This window comes from Seriola lalandi, unplaced genomic scaffold (assembly GCF_002814215.2).
Source record: "Seriola lalandi dorsalis isolate HSWRI2012SDOR001 ecotype SW California unplaced genomic scaffold, Sedor1 jcf7180002054630, whole genome shotgun sequence".
NCBI lineage: Eukaryota > Metazoa > Chordata > Actinopteri > Carangiformes > Carangidae > Seriola > Seriola lalandi.
The window spans coordinates 2,644,464-2,657,281 of record NW_019525183.1 but is presented as its reverse complement, the minus strand read 5'-3'; the positions used below and the strand labels follow the sequence as shown (position 1 = coordinate 2,657,281).

The following is a 12,818-nucleotide window of genomic DNA, read 5'->3' as shown; positions in this document are numbered from 1 at the left end:
ACTGACAGGTAATTGTCCCCCAGCTTTGAAGCTCCCCTCAGCTCTGTGGAGCATTTTAGTCTCTGCAGCTATGCTAACTACACAGCGAGCACTAGGGGTGGAAACATCCCCATCGGTGATGTCACAGTGGGTTTTGACAGCGGAAACCACCTGCATGGAGCGTCACCTGAGCGTCTTTAACAAGGTCAAGGTCACAGAGATGACTATCACACAAAAGCTCACCAGCTGACTCATCGGTTTACCATCTCCAAGTTTCCACATTTCAAGACAAAAGTGCAGATCTGCATTTTTGTGAGTACAGGAACTTTATTTAAATAGTGATTTTGTCGTTTAAAAAAACAAAACAAAACGAGTACATCAATTACACGCCTGATAAATATTTCACCATAATGTTCACATTAATCTTTTTTTAAAATTGAGATTCTGAAATGTTCAAAGTGTCACTGTGTTGTGTTTACATGTGTGCAAGAATCAACAGCACAAGAGAGGTGTTGTATTGGGAAGAAAAGGCTGATGAGCCCCTGTCAAAGCTCTCCTAATATCACAATATAGTGATTTGACATTAGGAATGTCCGAGATTATAAGAGTCATTAACTGAACATTGAGATTATAACAACAACAACAATAACAACACCAATAACAAAAAGGATCAAATTTTTAACAATAGAACAAAGAGATTTGTCCGCCGTCATCGTACGTTCAGCAGCGCTTGACTGGAAGATCATGATAATCTTTGTCAGCAACCAACTGAAAACCAAAAAAGAAATTGTTCCAGACCACATCCACACCTGAAATTTGTTTCCTCTTTTCTCACGCATTCGACAACCATGGATCCACATGCAAATCAAAATTCAAAGTGGCGTGGGGCAGAAGGCACTTGAATTTACATACAAACTCAGCGACCTTGCTCTTCGCTGGATAAAGGACCGGATGAGCCCTGAGAGCAAGTCACTATCGGCTGACGGATTTGCCTGTGTGGTGGCAGTGAAGACCCTACACATGGAAAAATAAGCAACGTGGGGCCTTTGCATATGATTTGGGTGCGAGTTGTGGAGGGAAAAGCACAGCGCCGTGTTTGCTGGCTGGTAGCTTGGGTAGGCTGGGCTCATACAAATTTAAAATCAGAGATATTTGAAGTTGAGAACTATACGGGCATAGCACATACACACACTCAGGAGCATGCACACACACACACACACACACACACACACACACACTAAGACCATTAACAAACAGTGGACACAGTTGTCAGGACTTGAAAATGACCTTTCAAAAGTCAAATATCTAACCTGTTACAGCACAGTATTTGTTTATGAGTGAGGTTTTATCCTAATTGCTTGTTCATGACAGCACTTTGAGTCTTTCTGAGCTTAGAGCAGGAAATCTAGTGAGCACCAACAGTGAATACGGAAAATTTTTAAATCTGCTAATTCGGCATTGAGACAGGTTTGATTGTCCAAAATACAACCTGCTTCACCAGTTAACGTCACGTTTGACAAGTAGAAGCAAACAAGTCTCATATGACAGTGGCAAAAAATAATGAGCTACAGTTACTGCTAAGTGCACCGTGAGGACAAAGTTTTAGACCAGAGAAAATATTGAGAAAATAAGTATCTCTAACTGGCAAAAACAGTTCCATAAATCATAAGCATACTGTTGTTAGTTTCTGATTTGAATTTCCTAGAATTTAATGCTGAACTCTGAGCACGGATTTCTATTTTCTCCAGACAACCTGCAGAGACGCAGGGAAGTGACTGCTCCCAGCCAAGAAATAGAGCGGTACACAACTCCCCCATAAAATGGCATTTTTACACTGGTTTTTGTACGGATTCATCAAACAACATATAACATGTTAATTCCCTAGCTAAGAAATGGCTATCAGCTCATTCTGCCCACACTGACGGTATAAAACACCCAGTCTCCTGCAGACCCCCCCCCCTTTCCTGCTTGGTCTCCTGCAAGTAGGATAGTGTTCAGTGACAGTAGGTTGAGGGCTCTTATATGTCATGTCATTCACACAAATAACAGTTAGTAAAACATTGCTAATTTAGATGAGAACGGACTCATTTAAAATATGTCTATTTCTTGGAGTAAATTTAGGAATATAGAACTTGCCACGCAGACTCAGTACACAACAGGTTATCAATATCATACAAATATATATAATTCTCTATTATCTATGGATATAAAGAGAAGAGGTGTTAGCTAACCTCAAACATAGTACACAGTCAGCGGGGAGCCACAGTTAAGACCCACATGTGCAGACTTTCATCTAAGCAAGCTTTTCAGTTTGGCTCCCCTTCGAAAAACAAAAAAACAAAACAATAACGCAGTCCATCACACCTGACCATATAGAAGCATTTGTGCCATATTTTCCTGATTGGCAGTCATTACGTGTGCTAGCTTGATTGGCAGGTTCTCAGAGGAACAGGGCTCAACGAGTACGGCCACTTGGACTCTCATTCGTTGCTGTTGCTGCTGCTGTCGAGATCTTTGCACTGCAGGTCTCCTCCGGCGTAGTTGATGCCGGGGATTTTCACGCCAAACCGGTCGACGCACCAGCAGATCCCCCTTTTTCGACCACGAGATGGTTTACACTGCGAGAAACAAGTGGTTAGAAAAGCGGTTAGAGAAGCTTGTTTTCTGATGATTTCTTGTGGTATTTCTGCTTCAGTGTAAAGTTGTTTCAAAACCACAATGCTGTTACAAACCAGATGGTATCCATACCTGCTTGCGCTTGAAGAAACCCTTCTTGTCACAGTTGGGGATGTACAGAGAGAGAGCCAAGACCCGAGAAGTGTCTTTCATGCTCTGAATGAGATTATCCAATCTTCTCCTGCAGGGCCCCTACACACACAGACACAGGTGTGAGCGCTTGTGTGATCACAGTGTGTATTTGTGCACCAGAGTTAAAAACTATGACTCAAAATGCCCTTGAAAATTTGCGAAAATCCCCAGAAATCAAGAATAAGGATGAGGGAAACACCTCCACTAATGAGAACTTCAGTAATTTGACATTTCACACGTGTTCACACCACGTTGTCACGTGTGAAACTGGCCCTGCGGGGCATCTTGGCTGATTTGTCAGAACTGGTTTCCTTCCAGTGTGCAAGACAAATAAAGCCTGAAGCAGTAGGATGCAGTATCTGCGATTGCTCTAAATTTAAAGTAAAGCTGAATTTGTCAATATCCAGACCAAATATGCTTCAGAAAAGTTGCTTCAAATCTCGATCAATGGAGCAAAAACTTTGCTCTGAGCTGAGTCAGTTTTTCACTCTGGTATGCATCTTTGTAGTGTCTACTTCACTTACAAACTCGGGGTCCAGTTTGTCCAAGCTTAGCGGTGAGAAGTCCAGATTGCTGGCATGTCCCACCCTGGCCAGCTGCTTCTTGCGGTCCTTGGCCTGCTTCATGGCCTGGAACTTCCGACTGCTGATGTGGTCTCTTCCATATAAGGGCACCTTGGTCTGGGGCAGCATTGACTCGGGGACGGGCAGCAGGGTGTCATCGTTAGATTCATCTGAGAGGATAAAGACATGAGGTTTAAGGCCTAATAAAAGGGTTGAGTGCATTTAATTTTGAAAACTGCATTGTTTACATCTGACCAACAGTCAGCTGGGAAATTGTGTTAGACTGAAGGACATCGTATAGCTTGCATGCAGAATCTGGCAGGAATGTGTTTTGCACATGCGTGCTCGTGCATGCACATACTGTTTATGTACTTGTGCATGTGCTAGTAGAGCGTGACATGCAAACAAATCAAAACATTACCCCATAGTGCTACTAGTGGTCAGAAAGTCCACTCTCACTCCCACTGCACTATAATTGAATAAAGTCTCCGCCAAACATGTGCTTTCATTTTTGAAAAATCCCATAATTAAAAAAAGAAAAGCCCTAAAAAGTAATTCAAAACTCCATCCAAAATCCATTTCATGTTATTGTTTATATTAAATTCACATTTTAAACTGGCATAAAACTCCTCAGTTCACAACTGACTCCTTTCTTAAATTATTACAGGCATGGGGATAACAGAATAAAAACACAATTACAAAAGCAAGAACAAGAATGTGCAGCTGCAGTTATCTGAAGCTTGATTCACGCAGGATTACTATTATCAGAGAACTGTCTTCGCCACGGTATGGTCGGTACTTTACAAATTACAGACGTAGCAGGATTAAAATAACCAATGATACCAATTATTACGAACAACTGAATGTCCACAGGTGTAATATTAGTCCTGTGCGAACACGGCTTCAAAGCATTTTTCTGTTGCTTTCAAGAGACTGTTTGAAGAGGGGTCAAAATCAAAAGCACTATGATGACTCCCACCTGGAAATGTACCTATTTGAGTGGCTAAAATTAAAAAGCAAAGTCAAACTCAGGAGGGCACAGGACAGGAGTGTCGAATTTGGAAACGTCACACACAACGTGATGATTTCACTGCACAAGCTAAATGCTTATTTAGTACAGTTCGTGGCTACTGGCCAGTTTCAGACTGGATGTGTTGACATACTGGACAACATAGCCTACATTTATGGCAAGTTGGGTTGCCAGTTTGGGGTATATGTAGACCAGGGGTTTTAAAACTTTTATAGCCAGTGACCTAAATGAGACATTTAGTCTCACCCTGGCACCCAGGCCCATGAAAACATACTATTACACTTGTCATGTGGCAAGCCACCACAAACAGCCGCAGCCCAGTTTGGGTCCCAACCCCCACAGAAGCCCTCATGTACATGCACCTTTCATCTGTGCAAAAATACAGCTCTTTGCGAAATTCTGGGGAGTCTCACACAGTTGTACAAACTTCAGCCCTCACCCCTCTCCCTCATCCCACCCTCTATTCATTCGACCACAACGACTGTGTTGAGGCTGGATCGTTCTTTCCCAAAAGCTTTAAACTGATATTTCACTTCATTTATAGCTTTAAACATGCATTATCCTTGAATGTGTCCTAAGCCACAGTTGGCCCATTTCCACTGCTGTGTCACGCACTTGTTTCCGCTGCATTTTGGCAGATTGCAAACTCTGCATATAAACCCCTCCATTTCTGCGCTGACGTGATCGCTAAGCTACTAAGCTAACTGGGCGGTGAAACAAGGTCACTGCCTTGTTTCAAATGATGCTTAAAACCTCCCAAGCCCCCTCTCCCAGCAGTGATGATGATGAAGATCATGATGATGTCATCAGTGCCCATAATGACAGGTTCTTGGAAAAACCGAGAGATTCCCTCCAGTTTCCTGCTGACACAGTTTTTTCTTTTCTCCAGAGAAAGCTGAGGCAGATCAGCAGCCACTCTAAGTCCAATCAAGTCTTCACTTGCTAATCCTCCATCTTGTCTAATCTGACCTGTGCTGAGTGATCATGTCTTTCTTTTTTTTTTTTTCTTTCTTCCTCTCTCTTTTCCTCAAGTTTGAATTGAGAGACTCAGGGATCCTGGAGAGCCGGATCCCTGCAGGAAAGAAAACCTTCCTCCCTTCCTTCGCTCTTAACTAGAGTTTCATGGTGCCACATGCACTTGCAAGCATAACACAAATACTCCTATTATTTTTAGCTTCTATGCAGGTTTAATGATAACTGCTCTCCTCCATAGTAGTGAATTAAAGTAGCTGTGCAAAAAGCTTACTTACATCATGAATATATGGTTTAATAAATCTTCTCCACTGTGCATGAAATGTCAGTTTTATCAGTGTGCACATAGGTTTTGTTTAATTTATGTGTCGAGTGAGCGCCAAGCAAGAGATGTGGTGTTAATGGAGAAGCTAGCTGACGGGCAGACAGACGGGAGAGGGGGGTGGGGGGGATCAGTAACCCACGCTCAGCCTGTATTCTGCTGAATCACTGCACAGCCTGGGCCTGCCTGCAGTGCCGAGACAGAGAGAGAGAGAGAGAGAGAGAGAGGAGAGGGCGGGAGGGGAGGGAAAGGGGGAGGTAGAAGAGCGGGGGAGAGCCTGATGAAGGGACCAGGGTGGGACGAACAAAGTGAGGTGGGAGGGAGCAGATGATAGTGTGGGAAAGGGAGGAAGGGGGAAGGAGAGATGAATAGAAGATTGGAGTTTACAGTAATTTCTCAGATGCAGATCTGCACTGGAGGTTGAAATAGTCTCTGGTTGAATGAGTGCAGCCAAAGATTTTTTTTTGAGTGCAAACTGACTAAAAAGAAAACTGATGATAAAAACAACTAAAAAATGACTGTAAATGTCAGACGGATAGCTAGAGAACATGCTTATCTTTGATAGAGCTAAATTGAATGTGACACTGATATATTTGTCTGGCAATGTCTCAATGCTTCTTTCTTATCTTCTGCCGTTTGTTACTGGACTTAATGCTAATGTTACTTAGCCAGAAAAACTGTGGTTCTTTGGCTCAGCCCACTGAGGTTTAACTCAGCCAGTGAGATTATTTATGTTTCCAGAGTAGCTTTGCTTCAACACTAAAACTCCAATCTGTAGGAAAATAAAGCACAAGACAGACTGGAACGGGTGAAACCAGGGATGGGGGGAGAATAAGAATAGGGTGGAAAAGATGAGGAGGGACAGTAGCCAGGCAGGGAAAGAGGAGAAGAAGCAGTGTGGGGGGAGAGAATAGAGAGACGGAGACAAAAAGGTGGGCTAGGTGTGGGAAAAGGTACAGGTGGTAGATGAGGAAAAGTAGAGGTGTGCGGTGGGGTTGACAAAAGACAGGCTGAAAGACAAAAAAGGAAAAAGAAAAGACAAGAAACTGTAGACGAAGGGAAGATGGTAAAATAGGATTTCACACCTCGGAGATAGTGAGTGCAAAGGGCCACAAGCCAAGATTCCCACAAAGCTCTCCTCAGTGCTCCCTGTAGCAGACACAGTGACTGTCCCTGAACTGCCATTCAAAGGAACACCACCTGTAATCTTCTCCCTTGTTTTATGTCAGCTGATGGGCCCCGAGGCGATGGGCCACTCACACGAAACCTACTGATTTACAGCACGCAGCCCCACAAGGGCCTTTCAAACAGAGATGACAGGTTGATCGGCACTCGGCACCAATTGTTGACAGAGTTCACAGGGTCAAGACGCATGAGGGCTTTTGAGTCGTGTGCCTTGGTAACGACAGGTGTCGACTCGTCTTAAGGAGGGCTGTGAGTTGACCTGTATCAGCCTCACTGGCTCCCAAAGACAGAGGAGGGCATCCAGCCTCCCTTCACCCTCTTTCTTTGTGTTTCATCCCTCAGCCTCAGTAAATATAAAAATACGTTCATAGCATACCTGACGAGTAGTTTCATGACTGAGTGTGAAATTGATTTTTGGACTGGTGATTACAGTCTAGGTCTTTTTTTTTTTTCACATGCCACTGCATCACTAGCTGACTGTGGGTGTGGGTGTTACTTGTGTGCTTCATTAAAATTCCTGCATTGACAAGGGAGGAGTAACATCTCTGTCCAGCTGTTTGCTATTTCTTTGCACCAGAGCCCTTTAGATCTTCGGTTGAAACATGATTTCTGTAATGCAATAGAAATACTATCAGAGCTGACATGAATATCAGGAGTATTGACACTATTGGTTAACGAAGGACAGATTTATGCAGCCATCAATTGATGACTCAATTCATTCAGTTAATTAATGTTCAAATTGTCAGTGACCTGTTTAAGCGTAATTACAGTCACTGTGATCTGAATCAGTCATCTCTGCACAGGCCTACCTTTTGAGGGATGCAGCAGTTTATACAACTTCTCGTTCCTGCACACCCCCCGGCCGTGCAGGAGCGCGTGCAGCGGCTTTTCCTCGCCGTTCTTGGGCAGGCAGCGGAGCCCGCGCGTGCACGGCCCGGTGTACACGCCGCACGGCTGGCCCTCTTCGAGCGCGCACGTCAGGCAGCAGCCGCAGCCGGGCTCCTTCACCAGCTGACAGCCCACCGGCACCGGCGGACACATGGACAGGGCCTTCTGATCGCACGGCTCGCACGGCACGTACGACGAGCCGCAGCCGGTAATGCTTAGCAGGGGAAGCACCAGGAAGGAAACTCTCAGCAGCATGGTGCGCTTCACGTCTAAAACTGCAGAGTGTGTGACCGAAACCGCGACGATTATCAACTAAATCTCGTGGTGAATCCTTTCTTGGCAAAAGATTTGAGTCCAACCATCAGGGGGGTGTTAGCTGCATCCACAGGTGCCTTGCGCGCTAAGGTTCCAAATGTCACCGCATCCGATGCACGCAATCCACAAAGAGATTCACACACTGACCCCCCCTCCCCCCCCCCTGCGTTGTCCTTCAACCTCGAAGTCACCAATTTATTAAAAAAGACAATAAAATATCCAGACACCACGTATCTGTCCCTTCAGTGATGCCCGGTGCCGTTTACGCGCAAGCTGTTTGTCTCCAAATGAGAAAGAGATTCCCACTCGCGCTCTCTCTGTTGGTTATTTTACCCACACGGTTTGTGAGCAGAATGTATAATCTGTGGCTTTGAGCTTGCCTTTTAAAAAAGAAACTGCCAGAGGCGAAGCCTATAACGATGGGTATGTCAAACAACGTTTGGAGGGGGAGGCGCACTTGTCAACTCCGTGCGCTCAGATGCTGATTTCACAGGGCGGGTGCTGGCATGTCTCCAGATCTGCCAGATACGAGACGATGCTCCTGAAGGCGACTGAATAAGACCTTTTCTCTCTCGCTGCAGAGTGGCCATTCAGCATTCACAGCCTTTTAAAAGCGATTATATTCTGGTTGTTTGTGCTTAAGAACGAGGCAGATCACTTCTGACAAGATCAGGCGTCAAGCAAGAGGATTCTGAAAACTTAATTTAAATGTTTGACAAGGCTGAGAGCCAGTGAATCTCCAAACCATGTTGCTGGTAATTTTTAAAGAAAAAAAAAAAACAGTTTGAGTGAGAGTCACGTGGTGCCATTACTACAAGCAAGACATGAACATTTTGGCAGAAAAAGAAAATTAGACCAAACTGAACAGAATTCATGTCACATGCTGATTATCATGAGGAAAATGTGGTTTTAAGGAAAACAAATTTAGAGTCAACATGACTGAATGACTTGTTAAGATTTATGGTGAAGTTTTTCAAAAATTGCTTTTATGGACCAAATTTCAGTGGTGAGATTATGACCAGTTTATTACTGGTCCCTTAATGTGATTTTTTTTTTCTTTCAAAATGGCTTATAAATAAATATGTGGTGATTTTCGCCTGTTCCCCTGGTCACAGAAACCATAAAAACAAATAAAGACTCCCTTAACTTCCTGCTCTTGCTAAGATTGACGTTTTTACAGTGTTGATCCACACACTGATGAGGGTTTCTTGTGGTAAAACTCTAAATTAATGACCTTTTATCATCACATCTGTCACAAGACATAAGCAGACTTGATGATTCTCCACTGTTCTGCACACCAACGCACAATACTTCGATTCCCAGTTTGATTTCTTGAATCCAGAGATAATGTGTTCTCTGGAGAAAGTCCACAGCTCAGATCTTAATCTCCACTAAAATCTAAATACTTGTTCAGATGCAATTAGAGTATTGAGATACTTATGTTGACCACAAACATGGTTTTCATTGTCCCTCTGTAAAGCTGCCAGATGAGATGGACCCCACCATACCCCCAAACCCTAATGTGTGTTATCTGTTCTTTGTCAGAAACGACTTGGTGAAATTTGACCGTGTAATGACACCAAATGTGCTTCGACTCTTCCAAAGTTAAGGGTGTGTTTGTGCATGTGAAACAAGAAAGCTTCCTAATTCCCCTCAGATATCTGTGGACTTGTTTTGCCAAAGTACTGTAGCTTTAAATATTTGTGCGATGCTGTCTTAACCATAACAAATGTGCTCTCCAAAGACACAGTGACTGGCTGTAAAAAAAAAAAAAAAAAAAAAAAGGTCCAGATTAGGGCACACTGCACTCAGAGTGACCTGAGTTTACGGCTCAGCGAGGTCAGTGTCCAGTGAGATAAATGGTCAACTCTCATGGAGAGGAGCTGAGGACAAAACGCTCATAATTCACTTGATGTTTTGGCAGATAGCAATATATGTCTGAGGATTGTAGATGATCAGCATGTTTTTGTTTTTAGTAAACAGAGTCCCAGCAGAGTCCAAGATAAGTTAATTTAATGCTTTTGACCCTGGTCATGTTGGAGTAGGCTGTTGCTTCTGTGTATAATTTCTCGATTATTTCGTTTTATTTGATTATTTGCTCACATCCCGTTATTCGTCATGTTGATTTTGCTGTTTAAATGGAGTTTAAGTGTCTTACAAGTGCCAAACTCTAACCTCAGATGTCTGCAACATCAGTCAGTGCTGAAACTGACCTTTTAAAACCCACGCTGATCAAAGCTTTTGTTCCTTTGCTTTATCGAGTTTCACTTCCCTTTTTTCCCTTCCCCACTTTGTGAAACTTTGCCGGAGAGCTCCGTTCAGATCATCTGACCCCTTTTTGGCTTTTGCCATTGACCTTTGCGCCGTATCAGGTGTCATAAGACGTCACACGCGGCGGAAAGGTCAGCTCGGTGTCGCCCACTCAACCCTTTCATTTCCCTCAGCTACCTGTCTGGAGTAGAAGAAAGAGCGCCATTCAGATGGAAACCTGCATGACACATCTGTCTTTCACAGGTTCCAAAAAAAAAAAAAATCCATTTGAAAGATCCTCCTGAGACTCTCCTGCACATTTATGATTCATAAATTGATGATTTACGACCCAGAGGCATATTGGCAATGCTAATACGTCGACGCTTGTTTTGTTTTATCCAGATGTGAGACGCAGAGGAACTGTGGTCCAAGTGCTGCTAGGGTTCGTAAACGCCGCCGTTAGGTCTGTTAACGTTGGGCTTCCTGTATAGTTTGGGTCCGAGTCAGTCGTTCTCTATATGGGCCATATGATGTACAGATGGTGGATTTAGCTACTCTGGATAGGGATACAAAAGTTCTGGGATTTCCTTGGGAATCAAGCCAGGGACTAAATATGCGCTGAGGTTTCCATGTCAGACCAGTGTCTATATTAGCAACACACTCAGTCCTTTGCCTGAGCTACAGTTTGGTTCATTCAACTTTGGTTAAGTAATGTTGGGACGTAGCTTTCATCCACTCTTTGTCCAGTGTTACGTAAGTTACTGCGATGCTGTAAAACTCCCAAGCAACTCTTCCAAGTCTAGTTTACAATAGAGCCAGGGGCTGAACTGAGCAGCATTGTTTAGCTACCAGACAACAGCTAACCCAAGGAAAAAGCTTACTTTCTTCTGAGTTCTTCTCAGGACTGTGCTAGGACTCCTGACTCTCCTGTTAGCTTCAGTGCACCAGTTAGAATGGGACAAATTTACCCCTTCAACGTTCTCATTGGCCCACCGTGTCCAAGTGCCTCTCGTTATCCTCGGTGTAGCTGCAACTCCCTCAAACCTGAGGTGAGGCCTGATTAGTCGGGTTAAGTGGAAACACCTGTGTGGCTTTGCACATGCTGAGATGGAGAAGTGATTACAACGCATTTGGCTAATTTGATTTGGTTCACGTGACATTCTTCACAGACGAACGACACACACTGAAGTGAACGTCCTGTAGCGACCGGTACAGGGCAAACAAACATATTGTTACACCCTCAGCTGTGTTCCAGCTCAAGGACTGAATCCACCAAGGGCCACAATTCTAAATAAGACTAAATATGGAGGAATATCCCATTTCAAACGCTTCCACATTGATCACTGCTAAATAAATCACCCCAACAAACCTGGCATCGAGGCATCGGACTCCACTTGGGAAAACAATCCCGCCACACGGCCCATTTAGTAGATGTTGTTGTATTTCAATCATATTCCACGTTTGCATCCATGATGGTTCCATCTGCTATCGCCTTCATGTCATGATGCTGATCATGTGATGTGATCGAAACATCCAGAACCACTAAATGTTTCCCCAACTATTGCTTCCAGTATTAACAGTGAACTTTGTGTGTGTCCTTATATGCAGCCTGTTAATATTGTTCATCACAGGGAATGACAAAAAAATTGAATTTATATGCATATATTAACATAAAATATTACAGCTGTCTATCATTTAGTTACCATAAACTCTGGTTCTCTTGTATTTACATTTTGGCAGGTGATGAATTTGCAGATGTTTGTCTCAAGGAGTTGTCGAGGAGCACCTGAATGCACCATCAGTTTCCCTGTGAGATGACTTTGAAGCTTTTCTTATAATTTGTTTGATTATAATTGTTGGCCTCCACGTCCATTACTGTACAAGTGAGAAAACGTGTCGCAAAACAGAGGAGACAGTCGCTTGAATCGCAGCCAGGAACAGAAAGGTAGTGTGAATTAAAACCTCCATCCACCAGCCAAATGATGTCACGCTGCTCTAACTTGGACGCTCCCCACCCCGCAGCGCTGGTTCGTCTCCAACTCCTATATAGCAGCAGTATAGGAAAGGAAGAAAAAAAGAAAAAAAAAGAAAAAGACGTGTATGTGTGTGGTAGAGAAAAGAGATGTATGCATTTCATAGCCTACCTGTTTGTATCAAGAGGCTCGTGACAGAATACCACCCACCAAAACCTGAGTCTCGGGCGCCTCAGCAGGGCCCTCGGGCTACAGAGGAACAGGAGAGACGGACACACAAATCTTATCAACACTCGTCTCCTACAGCAACAGCCCTTTTCTCTCTCTGTTTCCCTGAGTCTTAACCTTTGTCTCTCTGTAACTGGAGCTGCAGGTCAATAATAATTGATAATATGGAAGGTGGCATGAAAGTAGGAACATTATGAAACATGTTTAAGTTATTATCTATAAGAAAAAAAAGGACTCTGCTTGTGGGTGCTCAAGAGGTTTGAGAGGTACAGTAGCGTCCTCTCATCTGTGATTCTCTCCTCTTC

At 43.7% G+C, this 12,818-nt stretch overlaps 1 protein-coding gene across 1 annotated transcript; it reads right to left on the bottom strand.

Annotated features, from left to right (window-relative positions):
- Positions 1–286: 286 nt before the first annotated feature.
- Positions 287–8,470, bottom strand: igfbp5a (insulin-like growth factor binding protein 5a). Its single transcript, XM_023420336.2, has 4 exons — positions 7,669–8,470; positions 3,312–3,520; positions 2,728–2,847; positions 287–2,597 (listed from the first exon to the last, which is right to left on the bottom strand). Exons 1-4 carry the CDS (start codon positions 8,000–8,002, stop codon positions 2,460–2,462), a joined length of 801 nt encoding a protein of 266 aa, XP_023276104.1. The 5' UTR covers positions 8,003–8,470; the 3' UTR covers positions 287–2,459.
- Positions 8,471–12,818: the final 4,348 nt, after the last annotated feature.

Bases quoted from the DNA above. Each gene is read 5' to 3' on its own strand.
- igfbp5a (XM_023420336.2), bottom strand. From the start codon at position 8,002: ATGCTGCTGAGAGTTTCCTTCCTGGTGCTTCCCCTGCTAAGCATTACC. The intron at 3,521-7,668 runs GTAGGCCTGTGC...TTATCCTCTCAG, and splicing joins ACTGCTGCATCCCTCAAAAG to ATGAATCTAACGATGACACC. The intron at 2,848-3,311 runs GTAAGTGAAGTA...CTGTGTGTGTAG, and splicing joins ACAAACTGGACCCCGAGTTT to GGGCCCTGCAGGAGAAGATT.